Source organism: Felis catus, chromosome C1 (genome assembly GCF_018350175.1).
Source record: "Felis catus isolate Fca126 chromosome C1, F.catus_Fca126_mat1.0, whole genome shotgun sequence".
Taxonomy (NCBI): domain Eukaryota; kingdom Metazoa; phylum Chordata; class Mammalia; order Carnivora; family Felidae; genus Felis; species Felis catus.
In genome coordinates, this window is record NC_058375.1 from 149,949,299 (window position 1) to 149,968,742 (window position 19,444).

The following is a 19,444-nucleotide window of genomic DNA, read 5'->3' on the forward strand; positions in this document are numbered from 1 at the left end:
AGAATATGTCATTATCTCTTTTTCGTTTCCCTAATTTCTGCCAACACATTTACAAACATTCTTGTTTATTAAACATCCTTTAAATACCAAGTTTAAGTATATGTTAAGTATATACTGTTACGCTTCCTGCCAGAGAACCTTGATAAATACAACACTCATCCTTCCACCCACAGTTCTAGGCCCTGGGAGACCTCCAGCTAATCCTAAGAAAATATATTTCTTAGAAATGTAGCCCTTTTAAAAAAATTTAAGTGCTTTTCAATAATAATGCCCCATCCTTTTATTATTTATAAAACTACACTGATAGGGGCACCTGGGTGGCTCAGCTGTTTGAGCATCCAACACTTGATTTCGGCTCAGGTCATGATCCCAGGGTCATGAGATCAAGACCCGTGTTCGCTCTGCACTTAGTGTGGAGCCTGCTTAGGATTCTCTCTCTCACTCCCTCTGCCCCTCTCCTTCACTCTCTCTCCCTCTCCCTCTACCCCTCTCCCCCACTCGTGCTCTCTCTTTTCTCTCTCTAAAAAAATAAAATAAATACATAATTATACTGACAAGAGCAGACATTTTAATGTGCCTTCCATTTCTAAATGCATGATATTCACTATATGTAACTTAAGGCAGTCATTGAGTATTTCATTTTTGTACTTCACGGAGTGCTTATATGACAATGACAAACTAGCTTAATAGCAGTGATGGAGTCTGGGCGCGAACAAGGAGTCCAATAGTAAAGCTAAAGATTGAGAAAATTCTTTAGGTGATTTAGACTAACAGCCCATTTTTATCCTAATCATATGTGTACTTTAAGCAGAAACATTCCATCCCTGAAGCATTCTGTCTATGCTTCATATTTCTCTTTGTCATGTTAGACACAAGATATGGATTCAGTTTTATCAACATTTATTAAGTACCTACTATACGCAAAGCATTTAATAGGCACAAATATGAATAAGATATATTTTCTGTCTTAGAATCTTACATTCTTATAAAGGAAAGCATAGATATACAAATTACTGTTAACAAAACATTATGTTAAACTATTTCTACTTCTTTAATTTCATGCTACACTTTTTCTTTCCTGATATCTTCCAACATTTTCCATTTTTTTCCATTATAACATGTAAGTTATATTACATTCTAATGCAAATTTATCATACAGTATAGTCTAAATGAAATCCCACTTAGTGGGATTTACAATATAATAAGAAAAGGAAAAATCGAATTAGTAAATTCTCATGTCTCATTTTAAATATCGTAAAAAAGACATTTTATAAGCTGCCTAACAGTGAGTACATAACCAATATAGAATTTGATATGTCTGCCTCAATTTCTGAATATTCTGCCTTTATATTCTCTGCCTGTATATTCTTAACAATCTGGGTGAAAAAACTGTGCTCGAAATCTTCATCATATGTTCAGGAAGTTAGATGAAAGCTACTAAAACCAGAAACTTTTGGTTTAGGAAGTAAACGTGGACCAGAAAGGAAACTCCCTGTCTATGGAGGGATAAGAATTACTCGTATGGTTACTGGAATCCTAACTTTCCTTTTATATTCTAAGTTACTCTCATTGAACACATATGGTTTTTGTTGTTGTTGTTGTTGTTTTAATTTTTATTTTTTTTTTTTTTTTTGAGAGAGAAAGAGAGCGCAAGCCGGGGAGGGGCAGAGAAAGAGGGAAACACAGAATCAGAAGCGGGCTCCAGGCTCCAAGCTGTCAGCACAGAGCAGGACACAGGGCTCAAACTCACGGACCGCGAGATCAAGACCTTAGCCGAAGTCGGACACTTAACTGACTGAGCCACCCAGGTGCCCCGAACATGTATGTTTTAACTTAGGCAGATAATGCACAGGATTTCTAAAATGCCCATCCATCTTCCACTGCTGAATATTAAGTAAGTAAAGGAAATCCAAATACAGGCTACTGCTGTGTTTGGGGAGAAGTTAAGAGCAATTTATGCACAAACATTATTCACAGTAAAACGTGCTGGATCAACATGTTTTAAGGTGATTGGCTCAATCCACCTCAGAGAACTTTGTAGCCCGAGGAGTCAACTGCTCTGTAAACAAAAACAACAATAAAAACGAAACACCTAAAATGTCTAAAAACACATGTGTCTCCCCAACCTTTAAACATACCACCAGTCTGGGAACCTCCCTAACTGTGACAGTCGTCAACTAACAATGGTCCACAAATAACCAAGTTTTCCTACAGATCATACAAAGGCACTAACAGGATCTTAAATCGCCCACAGCCCTTTCTGCCATTTCCTTTTGTGCATCCCACGGCTTCCAGGGTTTATCAGTTATGGTTCCACATACTTACAGGAAGAAACACAAAAAGGTTTGAACCAATCAGTGCAGAGAATTCTTGAAACAGTGAGAAAAAACAATACTAGCTATGGTTGTACCTTGCTTTACTCAACCATGCATTCCTAAGATGTTGGGTGTAAACCAAATATAACAAAATAAACTCATCCTCTCTAACTGACTTAAATTATTTCACAAATTGGTTTTCTTGGTATCTAATACATCTTTAATAGGGCATGGTTCCTGACGGCTTTACTTTAAATATACCTTCTGTCAAGGACTTAGGTACCTGTAACAACCTCTGAAATATGTAAATGAACTAAGGATCATTTTACCAGTGAGTCTTTTTGTAAACTGTGGAAAAATCATTCTCTCTTATCTGTTTAATATATCCCAATTTCTCCTGTATTTGATTTCTCTAATGCATGGCATAAAGCCAGGCATGATATTTTCAGCTAGTGTACTTGAGGAGTATATGATAAAACAGGATGAGGGAAAAGCTGTGTCCAAGCGGTATAACGGGCTTGTCGATGCCACCTACTGTGCATTTTGTGTTTCCAAGGTTCCCCACATAATTGACGAAAAACAGAGCTGCTGAAGCCTGATCATATGATGAGTACTGAAGGCTTCCAACTATGTTCAAATACCTCGTGAAAAAACAAGACACGCTGGAGACTAGTGGGGTGTGCTTGACATTAGGAAGAAGGCAGTTCCCATCAGAGTGGTTGACCTTCAACAAAAAAGGAGATGTTTAATCAGAGTCTCTCTGGTTTGTTTGTTTGTTTGTTTGTTTGTTTGTTTGTTTCCTGTGGTGACCAAACATGTCACAGCAGGTAGTGATGGCAGGACAGAGAAAGGTTAGCAAGAATGAAGTAGTTCAGCATCTATTTTGCTAACATGGGAAGGCTCCAGGCATGCTGAAAAAGTGAGAGGGTCATGGCTCCAGATTCAGGACTATAAAAACAAAGACCCTCAGGAACATGGAGGAATCCAGAAGCAGAACAAAGCCATGAAAAGGCCAAACGCCATGGAGGATGAGCAGAGCCCGGCTATGGGCTTCCTAGCCAATCTGCAAGGTTAGAAACTTGAGAACAAAGCAGAATCGGCTCTGGATACTGTTCTGGCAAACCAGAAGCAGCAGCCACGCCAGTGGAAGTAAGTGCAGAAGTCTCGCTGGCCCTCCCTGCTGGGGTGACCTTGGACACGGTGACCACTACTGGTTTCTGATCAGGCACCAGCTGGCGACACTGGCCCATTCACGCTCATTGACTTCTGTGATTAACTTCCTGGAATGACTGCTAGAACTGTGTGTGGCCGCCCTTTTCTTTTCTTCCTCTCTGGCCGCGGCACTGACCAATCATGTGAGATCAGGCCTCACCACCACCCCTACCCCGACTCGGACCCTCTGAGCTCAGCTTCTGTCTCTCTACTTTGGGTAGCTTTCCTCATCAGCACAATGAGTAGCCGGGACCAGATTATCTTAAAAGTTGATTCTAGTTCTAACATTCTGCAATTCCTGGATGTTACAAATTCCCAGAATCTCGTCTATTCAACCTCCTGCTCAACCTAAGCTAACCTAGCCAGAACTAATAAGCTTTGAAAGTTCTATGGAGTTGTTCTTGGCTGGCTGAAGACAGCAATAATCAAAGCTTAAAAAACTTAAATAATAAAGCATGAAAAAATATGTATATGATTTTTAAAACATCTAAGAAAAAGTTTGAAGGTGCCAACGCCCATGGAGCAGTATGTCCTGTTGCTTAGAAGTTCATACCTAAGTAGCACTTCCCAATCTGTGTTTTCACAATCTCCAGAGCCGCTTACAAAATCACAAGTGGTGACAGAAAATTCTCCAAACAAAACCAATTTTCAATATATTATTATGCATATAAATATATAAGACGAGGGGCGCCTGGGTGGTGCAGTCGGTTAAGCGTCCGACTTCAGCCAGGTCACGATCTCGCGGTCCGTGAGTTCGAGCCCCGCGTCAGGCTCTGGGCTGATGGCTCGGAGCCTGGAGCCTGTTTCTGATTCTGTGTCTCCCTCTCTCTCTGCCCCTCCCCCGTTCATGCTCTGTCTCTCTCTGTCCCAAAAATAAATAAATGTTGAAAAATTTAAAAAAATATATATATAAGACAAGATGATGGCACGTCATGTCAAATAAAGTCTCAAAAGGAGAATAAGAAGTATTAAGGAGAAATGCAGTTATACTTTGAAATGCATTCAAGAAAAATCAAAAAAAGAACCTCATCTGTTCTTAAATTGTGTTTTAGTAAGCTACTTTTCAAAATTAATTTTGATCTCTAATAAATATTCTCTCTCTTTTTAAAAAATTCTTTTAAGTTTTATTTATGTTGAGAGAGAGAGAGAGAGAGAGAGAGAGAGAGAGAGGGAGAGAGACAGCATCAGCTGGTAAGCAGCAGAGAGAGGGAGAGAGAGAATTCCAAGCAGGCTATGTGCTGTCAGTGTGGAGCCCGATGCAGGGCTCGAAGCCACGAACCATGAGATAATGACCTGAAATGACCAACATCAAGAGTCAGAGGCTTAACCAACTGAGCCACCCAGGTGTCCATAAATATTCTCTCCCTTTTCAAAAAAAATGTTCTTAACAGAGTTTAAGGCAACTATCATACTATAGATCTTGAAAAAATTATTGGAATGAGCATTTAAAAAATATTTTCCATTGTATTTTATTGTCAATTACTTCAAAGTGGTAAGTTCATCAATAAATAAGAATAGATATATTTACAGTTTGGAAGATATCAATTCTCCAAAAACTGACATATAGATTTAATGCCATTCCAATAAAAATCTTATATTTATTTTTTATGGAAATTGAAAAGCTGATTCTAAAATTTATGAAGAAATTCAAAAGATCTAGGATAGTTAAGACCACTTTGAAGTATATACACTTAATTTATTGCTATAGTAATTAAGACCCTGTAGTACTGACACAAGGATGCATAGGGAATCACAGAGAAAGTCCAGAAAAAGAAACACATAAATGTGGTCACCTGATTTACAACAAAGGCCACACTGAAATTCAAAGGGGAAAATGAAAATGCTTTCTCCATAAAGGGTGCTGGATCAGCTAGATATTCATATGGGATGGGGAGCAAAAAAGGAATCCTGACCCTGTCCACACTAAATGCAAAAATTAATTAGAAATGGATAGCAGATCTAAATGTGAAAGGTAAAATACACCTTCTAGAAGAAAATATAGGAATATAATCTTCATGACCTTAAAATAAGCAAAGATTTCTTAAACAGACACAAAAAGTAATATTCATAAAAGGTGGACAAATTGGACTTCATTAAAATTAACAACTTCCATTTATTAGAAAATACTAACCAGACACTTAAAGGGAAAACTGGAAATTGGGATAAGATATTCTCATACATATACTGGTAAAAGATTTGCATCCTGGCCATATTTAAAAACCTACAAACTGGGGCACCTGGGTGGTCAGGTGAGCATCCGACTTTGGCTCAGGTCATGATCTCATGGTTTGCAAGTTCAAGCCCCTCATGGGGCTCGCTGCTGTCAGTGCAGAGCCCACTTCAGATGCTCTGTCCCCCTCTCTCTCTGCCCCTCCCCGGCTCTCTCTCTCTCTCTTTCTCTCTCCTTCTCAGAAAAAAAAAAAAAAAATTAAAACCTACAAACCAATAAAAAGGACAACTCAATATAAAAAGTGAGCAAGAGGTCGAGTTGTATATTATGTAAGTTATATTCAATAAACCTAGTATTTTTTAAAAATGAGCAGAAAACTTAAGACATTTAAAAGACAAAAGATAACCAATTAGCCAACAGATACATGAAAAAGTTCTCAATATCATGAATCATCAGGGAAATGCAAATTAAAACCATAATGAGATACAACCTACCGGAGGGGCTACAATTAAAGGCTGAGAATTCCAAGTATTAGTGACATATACAGCAAATACATTTCTCATGCTTTGCCAGTGGGAGTAGAAAACTGGTAATATCTACCAAAGCCAAACATACAAATACCCTATGACATACCAGTTTCTCTCTTACAAGTGCGTGCATATATTGACCAAATGATATGAACAAAAATAATTATAGCAATTTTATTCATACTAGCCCCAAATTGAAATAATCAAAACACTCAGATAAATCAATTGTGGTATACCCCATGAAGGAATTACTATTTAAAAAAGAACTGGGGCTCCTGGGTGGCTCAAGTCAGTTGAGTGTCCAACTCTTGATTTTGGCTGAGTTTATGATTCCAGGGTGGTGGAATCCAGCCCCACATTGGACTCAGCACTGAGCGCGGAGCCTGCTTAAGATTCTCTCTCTCTCCCTCTGCCCCTCTCCCCTACTCGCACTCGCTCTCTCCCTCTCAAATTAAAAAAAAAAAATTTTCTAGGGGCGCCTGGGTGGCGCAGTCGGTTAAGGGTCCGACTTCAGCCAGGTCACGATCTCGCGGTCCGGGAGTTCGAGCCCCGCGTCGGGCTCTGGGCTGATGATGGCTCGGAGCCTGGAGCCTGTTTCCGATTCTGTGTCTCCCTCTCTCTCTGCCCCTCCCCCGTTCATGCTCTGTCTCTCTCTGTCCCAAAAATAAATAAACGTTGAAAAAAAAAAAATTAAAAAAAAAATTTTCTAAACAAAGAACAACTGCTACACATAACATGACTGAATCAATCAAAGCAAAATAATAATGAACTAAAGAAGTTAGACAAAAAAGGATACATACTATAGGATTTCACTTTTATGAAGTACAAGAATAGGTAAAACCAATATGTAAAGATAAATGTAAGACTAGTGGTTACCTTTGGGGAGTACAAACTGGGGAAGGAAATGAGGGTGCCTTTTGGGTGCCAGAAATATTATATAGTGATCTGGGTGGCCACCCAGATTAAGGAATACCTTAATCTATATATTTAAAATGCATGTCCTATATGGGGCACCTGGGTGGCTCAGTCGGTTAAGCATCCGACTTCGGCTCATGATCTCACGGTTTGTGGGTTCGAGCCCCATGTCAGGCTCTGTGCTGACAGCCCAGAGCCTGCTTCAGATTCTGTGTGTGTGTGTGTGTGTGTCTCTCTCTCTGCCCCTCCCCCCACTCATGCTCTATCTCTCTCTCTCTCTCTCAAAAATAAACATTAAAAAAATTGTAAATGTGTGCACTGTATGTTCTACCTCAATAAAAATTTTAAATAAACACACAAGTAAACAAAATTATCCCATTGTGCTCCATGATGGCACAAATCATGTCTTATTTACATATTTGCACCTCCCAGAGCCTAATACGATGCCTGCTCAGTGTTTGCTGAAGTTAATTAAATTTGCCAGGTAGTTCCAACTACATGATCTTAACTACATCATTTTAAGTACAATAAGTCTGAGTTGTCAATGGTAGAACTATAGCTTAGTGCTTTCTGCAGATTCCTTTTAAATTCCCAATTCATTCATATTTAAAATATCTGGCTTTCCCACCCCCCCCACCCCCAAAAAAAGGAGACAGGAACATCTGCATATTGAAAACCAGCCCCATTTTCAGGGTTTAACAAGATTCAAATCAAAAAGGCAAAGGACGAAAAACAAAGAAAGGTGCTGTCGTGGCGCCCTAGAAAGCAGATGTTCATTAGGGCCAGACACACAGATTACTATCACAATGTACTTATCTGCACACGCTATCGTCAGACCACACAGTCAAATCAAATTTTGAAGGCTCAAAGGATGTGCACTGAAGAACATCCTGTGCTGCTGAAACATGAATTTGAATTTTGTGACAGAGACAGAGGGGTAAAGAGAACTCCACAGATCACCCACTGTCATTTGAAATCCTATTTATATGTTAAGAAATCATCTATTCCTTAAAAAAGCAATCAAAATCAGCATTTAAGATTTCTGCTACTAAGATGAAAATCTGAGGAACTACTACCAAATAAGAAACATACCTTGTTTTCAGTCTTTAGCCAAGTAAAAAACACACAATAGTCTTGCAATTATTTCTAGATAAAGAATCAGTTTGTGGAATATCCAAGAAATAGAAAAAAACGATTATGTGTGACTTTAAATATCAGTATGGGTGAAGAAAAATGTAAACAGTTTACCATTTCACTATCTCATAATTAAATTCTAATCTCATTAGGAGTAGCATTGGTCATCAAAATACTTTCTATTATGCTAATTATGTTCTCTTTTGTTCAAAGTATTACATCATGTCTGCACTTCTGTAACAACATTTATACATTGCCAAATAAAATTTTATTTTAAATTTCCACATAAAATTGGATAAAGATTCCGAAGGAAAATCTGATTCAAAGAGGCAATTGTAGTTAGCAAATTCTTAATCATAATCTGTAGCATTAAGAGTTAATAAAGATTTTTTTTTTTCAGTCAGGTTAAGTTAGACACACTTGGTCCCTGATTTGGGAATAGCTTGTATGCAACAATCACCCCAGTAGACCAGTAGCGTGGCACACACCAGTAGCTAGTCAGAAGTAAGTCCAGACTGACACTACTCTTAATGTGCAGTAAGAAAAACTGGGGGCAGGAGCAGGGGAGAAGGGAAAAGAAGAAGGGAGTAGGGGAAAAGAAGAAAAGAAAGAGGAAACACCCTGAGAATGCCCAAACCCATGGGCTTTTCCCTCACACATTCCCACTTTGCAGGCTCTTCACTCCAGAAACAAAATACCAGGGGATCCATGGTCTGAATCATCCTCTTAAGCACAGATTGGTTCCATTCTGACTTCCTCTCAGGGTAGGATTCTTAACCTGTGCTCTACAGGCTGTCCTGGTAAATATTTGAGGTTAATGGGAAAGTGCCATCATCAAATTCTCAAGGTTTAGAGTTCCCCTATGAGTTATGAGCCATTGTTGGGACCGGAACTAGATGAAAATAAGAGAAGTGATGGAACTGGACAGTTTGTTCTTTGTCATTTTGTTTCCTTCTTGTTTCCAGCCTCACAGGGTGTTTGCTTGATCTGATGCTGGAGGAGAGCGAGCAAAGCAGTGAGGTTGTAATCATCTAGTCAATGAGGGGCAAGGGATGAAATGCAGAAAGCCTTGGACTCCATTTTTTAAAGTGAGTTTTGGGGCTGGAGGTGGGGGGGGGTGTTATCGCTGAGGCCAGCATAAGAAAATAGGTGAGTAGGAAGCTAGTGTCCCAGGGAATAAGGAATAAATCAGGCTCCCAGGGCCTCGTACACAGCGAGAAGCTCCAGAGTCTACACCTCAAAGGACTTCACAAGCCACACCTCCCATCTCTTCTTGGAACCCAGTCCCCAAGTCCTAGAAGCTCAAAGCCCTACTGAAGGACTGCAGGGAGCTCTTGTCTTCCCACAGCCTGTCAGGGGAGTTAGGAAAACCTACCCACCCCCCTAAAGGATACAAAGATGGGTTCCTGGAACCTGGAATTTCAACTCTGAATACTCATGCACCGCGTCCCTCCCCCAAACATTGCCCAAAAGGGTGCTTTGGTTCTGTGATGAGATTAGTACTGGAACAAGTACCTGTGAATTATACAGTGGATTACTTTTACAGGCTCTTAAAGGTTGGCTGTGGGCCCTACCACTAAGGATAACAATTTATGTATGCAATATGTTAGATGAGTTTCAAGTTCTGAAACTGATAAGTGATAAGTGAACTTTTCAGACCAAACTTGAAAACAATTCACTTGTAGGTTAAGTCATACCCAATCACTGAACAAATCACATAGAGCTCTAGAAAAATATCATCTTTCAGCTATAGAATTTTTGCTATAGAAAGTGTTCTGGTAGCCAATTCCTTTTGTGTTGCTGTTGTTGTTGTTGTTTAAATAAAAGTGCAAACAATCATGTGGAATGAAACCTAGAAGAGGCTGAGATTAGGAACCTCTTTTCGTTAAGGCTTCCATTTTTAAAACAATGAAATTAATCAAAGTTGTGCTTTGCAGGAGGCAAAGAAAGTTTTGAGAATATATCAGTTAATGACCTGAAAATAAAAACTACCAAATTTGTCTTTTTATTAATGTCTGTATTTGTCAAAAGTCTATTCACTGATGAACCCAAATGCTGTTGAGAAGACAAAGGTAAAGGTGATGGTATTAAAAATTTTTAATAAAATATCACTCTTGCTTATAACCAAATATTTTATTTGAGACTTTACAAGCAGCTAGTATTATTCTATAGGTAAGGAAGGATTTAGAAGTTCTCCAGTACAAATATACTACCAATGGTAACTCTCAAAATCACCATGTCTAAAAATTGTTAAATAAGGGAAATGGCATAGTGTCATTTGAAGAGCTTAAGCATAATAAAAATGGAAGTTTAAAATCTAAAATTCACTTTTGGCAACTTTGATTTCTCCCCTCCCCCAAGAAACTCAGGTTAAGAGAGCACAGTATTCCATGATGATGTATCCATCCAATTCTTCCCATTCTAATTAGTACAATTTTCAATTGATTAAAAAAAAACAAAACTGGTATCATCTAAAACAGATCCACACACTTTACTTTTCCTACAAGATCGGTCAAAATTATTTGTGATATCTGTGAAAATATTTCGGTTTTTTTGCACAAAACCTTTCCCTGGAATCACTCTTCATCTGGGAGGAAGCCCAGTAGCACCTGTTGTTCAGTGGGCAGCCAGAGAGGGGAGGGTTCTATGTTCCCCAGTGAGGCCAGTGAGGCCAGAGGACAACGTGACTCTCGAAGCACATCGTTTCATTTGCAGAGGCGAAGAAAGCTTATTTTAGAAGAATTAAAGCTAGAGAAAAAAATAGTTATACCTATGAAAGATCATGAATAATAAAAAAATCTGTTATTTTCTAAAGAAATAACAGCTCACATAGATACGTTATCAACTTGTAGATTGTAGGCACACAATGATGTAATTAGCAGCATAACAAACCATTTTCTCCCTTTGCCGTGAGCACACCTAATGAATTAGAAGAAATAAACATCATTTCAAATGGTTTAAAACAATAAGAGTAACAAATCTGTGTAACCATTATGTCATCACTTAAGCATGATATTCTCAGCCTGTCACAACCCAAATAGGTTGGCTTCGTAGCACACTTATAAGCCTAAAACTTGAAAAATCACAATGTAAAATACGGTAACTGCATATGAAACTTTGTGGGGAAGGAGTTAACATAAAGTACCAAAAAAAAAGTGTTATTCTTTAACATTCTAAGCATTCATAAAAGGATTATAAAGCACAAGAAATACAAAACAATGCTGATTATCAATTCAAGACATTTTCACTCATTAATCTAAAGCCCCAATTTCTTTCTAAAATTCCCAGGTTTATTGTGGCCTTTATATGCCCTTTACTTTTTCTCACAAAACTCAATGGCAGTGTTTTTAATCTCACAGATGTATATCTCAGGGCTTTCTCTGTCGCTCAGACTTCTGGTTGATACGTTACCTTCCTGGGTGTACTATTTTGTAAATATTTTTCTTCACTTATTTCTTGTATTGTGTCTATTCTGTCCTTCCTGGTAGCTGATGAGATGCTAGAGAGCAAGGACCAGCTATTATACTCCCTAACCTTTCCCAATTTCAAGTGCAGAGAATGGTGCTCTGGGATCACTCAGAAAATACAACCGATTAGTTGGTATGTCAGTCCTTCATGAACCTCAGCAATTTTTCAACAAGCTACCAGCTGAAAACTTTAACCTAATTCCAGAATACAGATGTTACAGCCAACGTTAGAAATCATCCACCAGGCATTGTGTTTAAAATGCCAGAGTTTGAAAAGCAAATTAACTGTTTATATTAGCATCTAATCTCTTTTAGGATTTAGGTTTTCATATTTATCATCTAGAAAACTGTTCTCCATCCTCTAAAATGACAAATGCATCCATTTAAGAATTAGCTAAAAGATGTGCTCGCTTCGGCAGCACATATACTAAAGAATTAGCTAAAAGACAATGTATAGAGAAGGACAGCGTTCAGTTCTGTATGTTTTCTCCCCCAGGAGGACTGGGTGTTGATTTTTGCCCCCCCCGCCACTTTTTGTCTCTCTCCCTGTCTCTCTCTCTCTCTTTCTCTCTCTTTCTCTCTCTCTCTCTCTCTCTCTCTCTCTCTCTCTCTCTCTCACCAGCTTTGACACACTTCTTTTCCAGTGCTTATTTGAAAAATTAAGATATTCATATAATTATGTTAAGGAGACAAAATACATTAAGAAAAAGTAAGGAATTCAACTATGGGAGATATGTGTTGAGTTTGTTATTAGCTTAACCATCACCATCGCCTTTACACTTCCCCTTCGTAGGAAGAAATGTTTAGTTTCTGCTACCAAATTAGTGTGTGTGCTCAAGTTTGCATGTATGTTTCACACACACGGTTCTAAGAAGACATTTTGCTGTGTATCACCCGGCCAAGCTCCCACTGGTGAAAGTCTGTATCATCCAAGTGCTGCCTTCATGAGGCACAACCAACTTCCATCAGGTTTGACTATCTACCCATTAAAACAATAGAGAAAAAAAGCCAACATTTAAATTCATTCCACATAAAATCTCCAAGTCCAATGTTCAATTTTGAACATATGGTTTGATCTGACACCAAATACTATGGCATTACATTTAAATCACTCACATACCATTACTACATTTTATTTAATAAAGCTACGTTACATTAAATATAGTACTTCTACTTCAGGGCAACTTGATACGTTCCTGCTCATTCCTCTAACCCCAATGAATGGGATAACAAGCTAGGTAGCTGAATGTCATGTTTAGGGTTATGCAACAGTCAGTAATTGAGAGAGGACTAATTCTGAACACCTCAATGCTAGTTTATATTTTAGTTGTTATCCATTAAATGAATACATGTTTTTACCGAGTCTGAAATACATTTCTTTAAGAAGGTGATTTTCTTGAAAACTGAGCAGGAAAAAGTTTCAATTATGTTGGTGGGGGCCACTGATAGGAAACAAAGACAGGCTCTGAGTCACCAATTCATCACATGTAACATTTCCCACCTCAATATAATACTATGAGATTTTTTTTTTCTGGCACCATAGGCTTTAATGAAGAATGTACAAAACGGCACTTTTGATTCCATAAATGAAGCATTGACCAACTGATATGTGATTCCTCCCAGGGATCTTACTCAATCCATAAAACAATTTAAAGTTGTCAAAATGGTAACAAAATAAATCAAAATGCAAATCAAACTATAATGAGATTGCTATAGAAAATCAGACTGGATTATTATATTTGTACATTTTGGTCTACATTTTTTTCCTGGTCTAAAAAAATTCACATGTACTTACTCTGAATAATAATAGTCACTAACAAGCATTTATTTAGCACCTACTGTTTTGTGAATCAAGCAAGAAACTAGGGAGGTGTTGATATCCTTTGCAGAGAGACTTACAGTGGGAGAGAAGATCATGCTTGGGGAGAGTAAACATTAGTGAGACTAAGCATCCAATAAAAAACAAACTGGACAAAAAAATTCCTCATCCTTAAAAACAATGAAGAATATTTAAGTGTCTGTATCATTTTTACTAAGCACTTATCCTTCCATTGTACATATTTCTCTCACATGATTTTTACTGGTTAAGTAGACATGGGGAGAAATATTTTATTTTCTGGAAATGCTCAATTTAATAAAAGAAAGAAAGACCCTTTTGTCTTTAGGTAAAAGACCCATAACTTAAAATTTTAGTACTCATTAAGTAAGCTGGGGTAATTTTAAAGTTCCAATAAACCATTAAACCAAATACAAAGTCTGAGCAATATATCAGTAAAGTTTTAAAATATTTTTTCTTGAAACTGCATTACATGGAAATTGCCCATATTTGAACTTAAACTCAAAACCAAGATTGCCAACCATGTAAGGTATATCTAGTTATACTAATACTAAATGACTGAAAACTTTCCTATTTCACTTCTCTTTTCCTTTTCCTTTCCAGTAGCTTGAGATTTAGCTCCCAGCATATAAAAATATAATAGATGCTATGGAAAATCCAAAAGAAATAGCTATCTCGGGGGAAGAATGCTACAGTACTGCATTACAATGCATGTTCATTTTAACCATCCCATGACCTTGAGCGTTCCAATACCACTTCTAGATAGCCACACTATCTCATTCACCAAAGGAACGAAGGTGTGTATTCAGGGTATAAAATATTACTTGGCTGTATTGATCTATTTAAGCAAACTTTATTCGTTGTATAAACGCAGTTACTTGTTAGGACACAAAGCACCCTAAGTTCTAATATCATGCCTCTGTATCTCCAAACCACCCTACTATACTCAGTCGTTCCATGTATCAACTCATAAACCCTAAGCCCTAGAGAAACAGATTGACACAACAGTTATATGGGTACCAAGTAAAAGTTAAGGAATTCAACAAAATGTTAATGCACACAAAAATTCAATACAGAAAAACTACTTTGTTCTGGTAGCCTTTATTAACACAATCCCAAATTATATCACTCGTTATTTTTCATATTTTGAAGCTAGGTGATATGTTCTTTAGCATACACTTATATAAAGATAACTTTGAAAGAAGTTTTTGTTTTAGAAAGACTTCTTTAGCGTATAGACAACAATACTGTTTATGCATAAAAACTTAAAAACCAAGCTTTCAAAATGGTATGTTTTATAGAAATATCTTTCAATAACTATGAACATACATCACAAATGTGTACACTGCATTTAGTTGGTACAAAATATTAGCTAAGCATGTAAAGAACATTTTGTACTTTCCTTTCTTCAAAAGAAATAATAAGTATTTCAATTCCCATATATATCTGCATACATGCATTGGCAGCAATGTAGGTTGTAGGATCTCTGAAATAAAGACCGTGAGGAGTGACTTTATACTAAGTGAAATTAATACAGCCAATGTTTGAAAATGTGCACATACAAATCTTTAGGCTAAAATATGTTGAATTATCAGATTTTTTTTCCTGTGTAGCTGAAAAGTGGATACCAAATTTAATGTTTCATAATATACCACGGGTCATTTATAATTCAGAAAATCCTTTAGAACGGTATGTGCTTACATTTACGAAGCTACATCAAACTACCTCGTAGAATGAACGTGTCAGGTGATAAAGAAAGCCTGCTGGGATAAGACCACCCTGACAGAGAAACACAAAAAAACCCAACAAGCATGTAAAATCAGGTTACTTCTAATCTATGTTACTCCACACTAAGATATTAAGAAAATTTCACAATCTCCTCATTTCCGCCCATGCCCGCCCTTCCATACCATCCTCCGATTTACTTTATGTGTAATGCAGCTGTACTACTTTTCTAATGATTTCTGTCAAATGATTTCTCTTTCTGTCAAAGTACAAAGCATGCTGATATGGTCACGCTGTAATAGAACTGCATATATTTTTGTTGTTGTTGTTGTTGTTATTGTTAATAACTGGAGAAGTGACCAAGATGTTTTTATGGGGGAAAAATACGAAATAAAATTTACAACAGTCTCTAATTGGATGAGTAACTCAAGAATTATTTGACATATGTTAATTTCTTAACATAGGAAAACAAAACTCATTCTCAAGTGTCACTTTAACTGGTATGTATTCCTCCTGCTGAAAAGAAATCCCATCCATGTATTCTTTCTTGATTCAAAACCATCACATCCGTCTCCTGATTGCAAGTTTAAGTCAAATATCACTTTGTAAACAACCATGCCATTACTTAGTTTTTGATATAGTTTCCAAACGGAAGTTTCAAAACAACCCTGACCAGCAAACACATCACTGTACTTTAAACAGACTGATGTTTTCTATTGCACGTTTCAGGAAGGTTAAAAGACACACATAGGCAAGGATCATCACCGTAGACAACAGATTCTAAGTGAGAATATTAATTCTTTAGGTAGACTAGGCAACACTTGTTTTTAAACTAACTACCAATCAAACGAAGTCACTTTTTTTTTTAATGACTCACACTACCATGTTACCAGCAAATACGTCAAGGAGAAAAAACAGAGCTATGCGTTTCAAACTGTGCTTACCTAAAATCTGCATCTGGTCACTTTACATTTTAGGAGATACCCCTTTCTGGGATAATCAAGATACGTACAGTAGGGAATTTAGGTTTAATTATCGAACTTTAATACCATGTTATATAGGTCAAGTCGGTATGTGTGTCTTTCTTCTGAAACAAAGAAATTCCGAGTAATAGGATTTCAAATTTCATAGTAGAAACAGCAAGATATGTTTTGAGAATGTCACTTACAGTAACACAAATCAATATTAAATGCTTTATGCAGGAAGCACACTTTCAGAAAATGGGCCCTAAAGCTTTCTGGGATCCGACCCTAATTACTGGAGCAGGCTCTTGCCGTTTGTCTCTCTCTTCAATTATTTACGGGGCAAAAAGAGCCAAATGGCAATGCATTAGCTATATTAAATGCTATGTACTTGGTTTCTAACTTACTAATGGTACATAAAAATTACTAAGGTGAATGTGCCTGTAGAAACATGGCCCTTTTTCTTCTTCACCTGAGTGTATCTATTTATTATTCATATAGTTAAGTGTTGAATAGGCTGTCCTTTAGGCACCCGATGCTGCATAATTTAAACAAGTGCATTAAACATATATGATATCTAAAAGGTAGTGCATTGATTATACCTCAAAATTTCTTTGAACAACCTGTATTTACAATGTATCTCACAAAAAAATGAGCACCTCCCTTGGGTCTCTGAAAACAAATATGTGGGGACCACACAGAAATGAATGAGTATTCTTGCTTCTACCATCTTGCTGCTTTCTGGCCACCCAAAGTAAGATGAGAATTGAGGGGAACAAAAAGGAGGTCCTTGATTACTCGAAAATTTCTGGTCTCAGTGCTGACAAGTGTCCTTTTTTACATGAGAAAATACAGAGCTATGTTGTAGGTACATAACGCGGACCACACACACTGTAAGAAAGAAAAGCTTATCAAGATTGAATCAGAGATTCTTTGCATCAGGCCAGGAATGTCCTCTGCCAGCAAGGAGGACATGATTACAACCTACCAAATAAAGTTCAGACACTGCATCCATACTTGATTCTTTTGTGATCTAGAAAGGCACCTGGGGTAGTGATAGGAGACGCTAATCGCTGAAGAAGGCTGCTGCATCCAACTTCAACCCTCCCAAATTATGGAAGAAGCTTCCAAAGCAGTGAAACCCTCCCTCTTCATGGGCCCACCAGATATATATATATACATATATTTATTTTAATGATTTTGGAATGCCTCAAATCTCACTGAAAAAATAAGACAGGCCCACTAACAAGGTACCCGGGGTCTCCAGAAAGTCAGCCGCAATTTGTATGGCTACATGTCATCAGCTGTGTTACCTAAGAGTATGTCAAGGCCACTTTTGAGAAAGCACCACTGGAAATCGAACTGTGGTCAACATATAAGGTAGCATTTTTCTAAACTAAATATAAAGTCACTTCTTTGCACTGAAATCTGCCCATTGTCCTTCCTTTGCAAAACCTACAGGATAGATTAAAAGGAACATCAGTGAACGGGGAGTGAACTTTGGCCACTTTTTCACCCAAAACACCAGCGTAAAAGTAGAAATCAGTAACCAGGTGAAGTGCCACACCGCACAAAGATCAAGGCGAGAGGCGGGCGCGCAAGGCCGTAGGCGGGGAAGAAAATGTCCCGTCCCCCCACTTCAAGCCCCAGTCATCGCGCGCGCGGGAGGTTGAGGGGCGTCCCTGGGGGCCCCGGGGCTGCGCACCACTCCGAGGGAAGGCAAGAGTTACTGCTCGCAGGGCGAGGCCCAAGGAGAAGCGGTCGAAAAGCCGCGCCGGCCGCGGGTCCTGCCGCGGAGCCCCAGGCGTCGGCGGCTGAGCAGCCACCGCTCGGTGAGGGGCGCCGCTCGGCCCCGCGACCCTCCCCGCCTCCCGGGCCAGGAAGGGGCTGGCGGCTCTTTCCTGTCTAGTCTCTCCCCCCACGGCTTTCTGTAACCCGATCCCCGCACTCCGCTCCCCGGGCAGCCGCAGCCCCGCGCGCCGCCCCGCGCCGCCCAGGCCAGCGCTATAGTTAGCAACCCTCCATCAACTCCGCCGGGGGTGGCGGGGGCTCGCCGCGCGCGCCCCTGCACGGGCCCCGACCGGCGCGCGCGCCCCCGGCGCCCCCCGCCCCCGGCGCCCCTTTACCTTCGCTTGAAGATACTGGGGGTAGTAGTAGGTGGCGTACTGAGGGTACATCTGCTGTTTCCACACTTTGCCCATGAAGCTGGAAGGGAGCCTGCCGTGAGCCTGCCGTGCAGGGTCGCGGGCACTTTGGGGTTTCCAAGTCTCGATCTCTCCTGCCTCTCCCTTTCCGGCGGCGGCGGCGGCGGCGGCGGCGGCTGCCGCTGCTCCACCTCCCAGCCCGGACCAGACGTCGTCGTCGTCGTCCTCCTCCTCCTTCTTCTCCTCCTCCCAGGCAGAGAGAAAGACACTGCAGAGCGCAGAGGGCACCCTGGACAGGGCGCTCCCAAGGAGTTGCCTCCCGGAGCCCGACTGCTCCGAGGTTGCCAAGGGCTGGCGCGCGGGCCGCTCTCCGCTCCGGCGAGCAGGCAGAGCGGGGCTGGGAGGTGATCAGTACAAGTGGAAAGTGCTGCTGCGGCGGCGACGACGGCTTCGCTCAGTGCCAGGCGGCATCTGGGGTGGGTGCGCCGGATTGGGAGAGGGGAGAGGGGCTGGCGCGCCGAGGCGGTGGGGGGAAGGGCGGGCGGGGCGGGGCTTGGGCGCCGCGGAGCTCGGGACCCGCTGGAGGTGAGGGCTGAGTTTTAACCACTCCTCACTTCCAGGGCTCGCTGTTGGACGAGCGGAAACCTTGGGAACCCGGGTCGCTTTGTGTGAGCGATGGGAGGTGGGGGGTGACTTGGGGGACCCAGTTTAAGAACTGCAAAGTGGACACCTCGTTTCCTTTCTTGAGTTTTTATCGCCGTAAGGGGGAGGGGAAGTAAGGAGAAAGCGGAGGAAATCTGATCAATTTCTCACTCTCCCCCCCCCACCCGCCCAATGATTTTTTTTTTTTTTCGTAAGAAATCGAAAATGATTTAGTGTCCAACCACAAAGCTGGAGTCGGGACACCTGGGTTCTGTTTTCCCAACCCCCAGACCACAACACTTAATTTTCTAGGTGACCTTGGGAGGGTTAGTATCCTTTGGTTTGGTTTTCCCAGATGTGAGGGGTGAAATCGTGCCCTCTGAACAAGGGGAGG

At 39.9% G+C, this 19,444-nt stretch overlaps 1 protein-coding gene across 8 annotated transcripts in view; it reads right to left on the minus strand.

Annotated features, from left to right (window-relative positions):
* The window catches only part of RBMS1 (RNA binding motif single stranded interacting protein 1), a 220,265-nt gene extending 201,350 nt beyond the window's left edge, over positions 1-18,915 (minus strand). For 3 of the 8 annotated variants that reach the window (XM_023259385.2, XM_023259384.2, XM_045033861.1), the window contains exon 1: positions 18,391-18,913. In XM_023259385.2, coding sequence (XP_023115153.1) covers positions 18,391-18,465 — 75 coding nt within the window. In that variant the 5' untranslated portion in view covers positions 18,466-18,913. Of the gene's footprint in view, positions 1-18,390 lie in introns of all 8 variants that reach the window. The other 5 variants (XM_023259389.2, XM_045033863.1, XM_045033860.1 and 2 more) reach the window with 4 other exon arrangements.
* Positions 18,916-19,444: the final 529 nt, after the last annotated feature.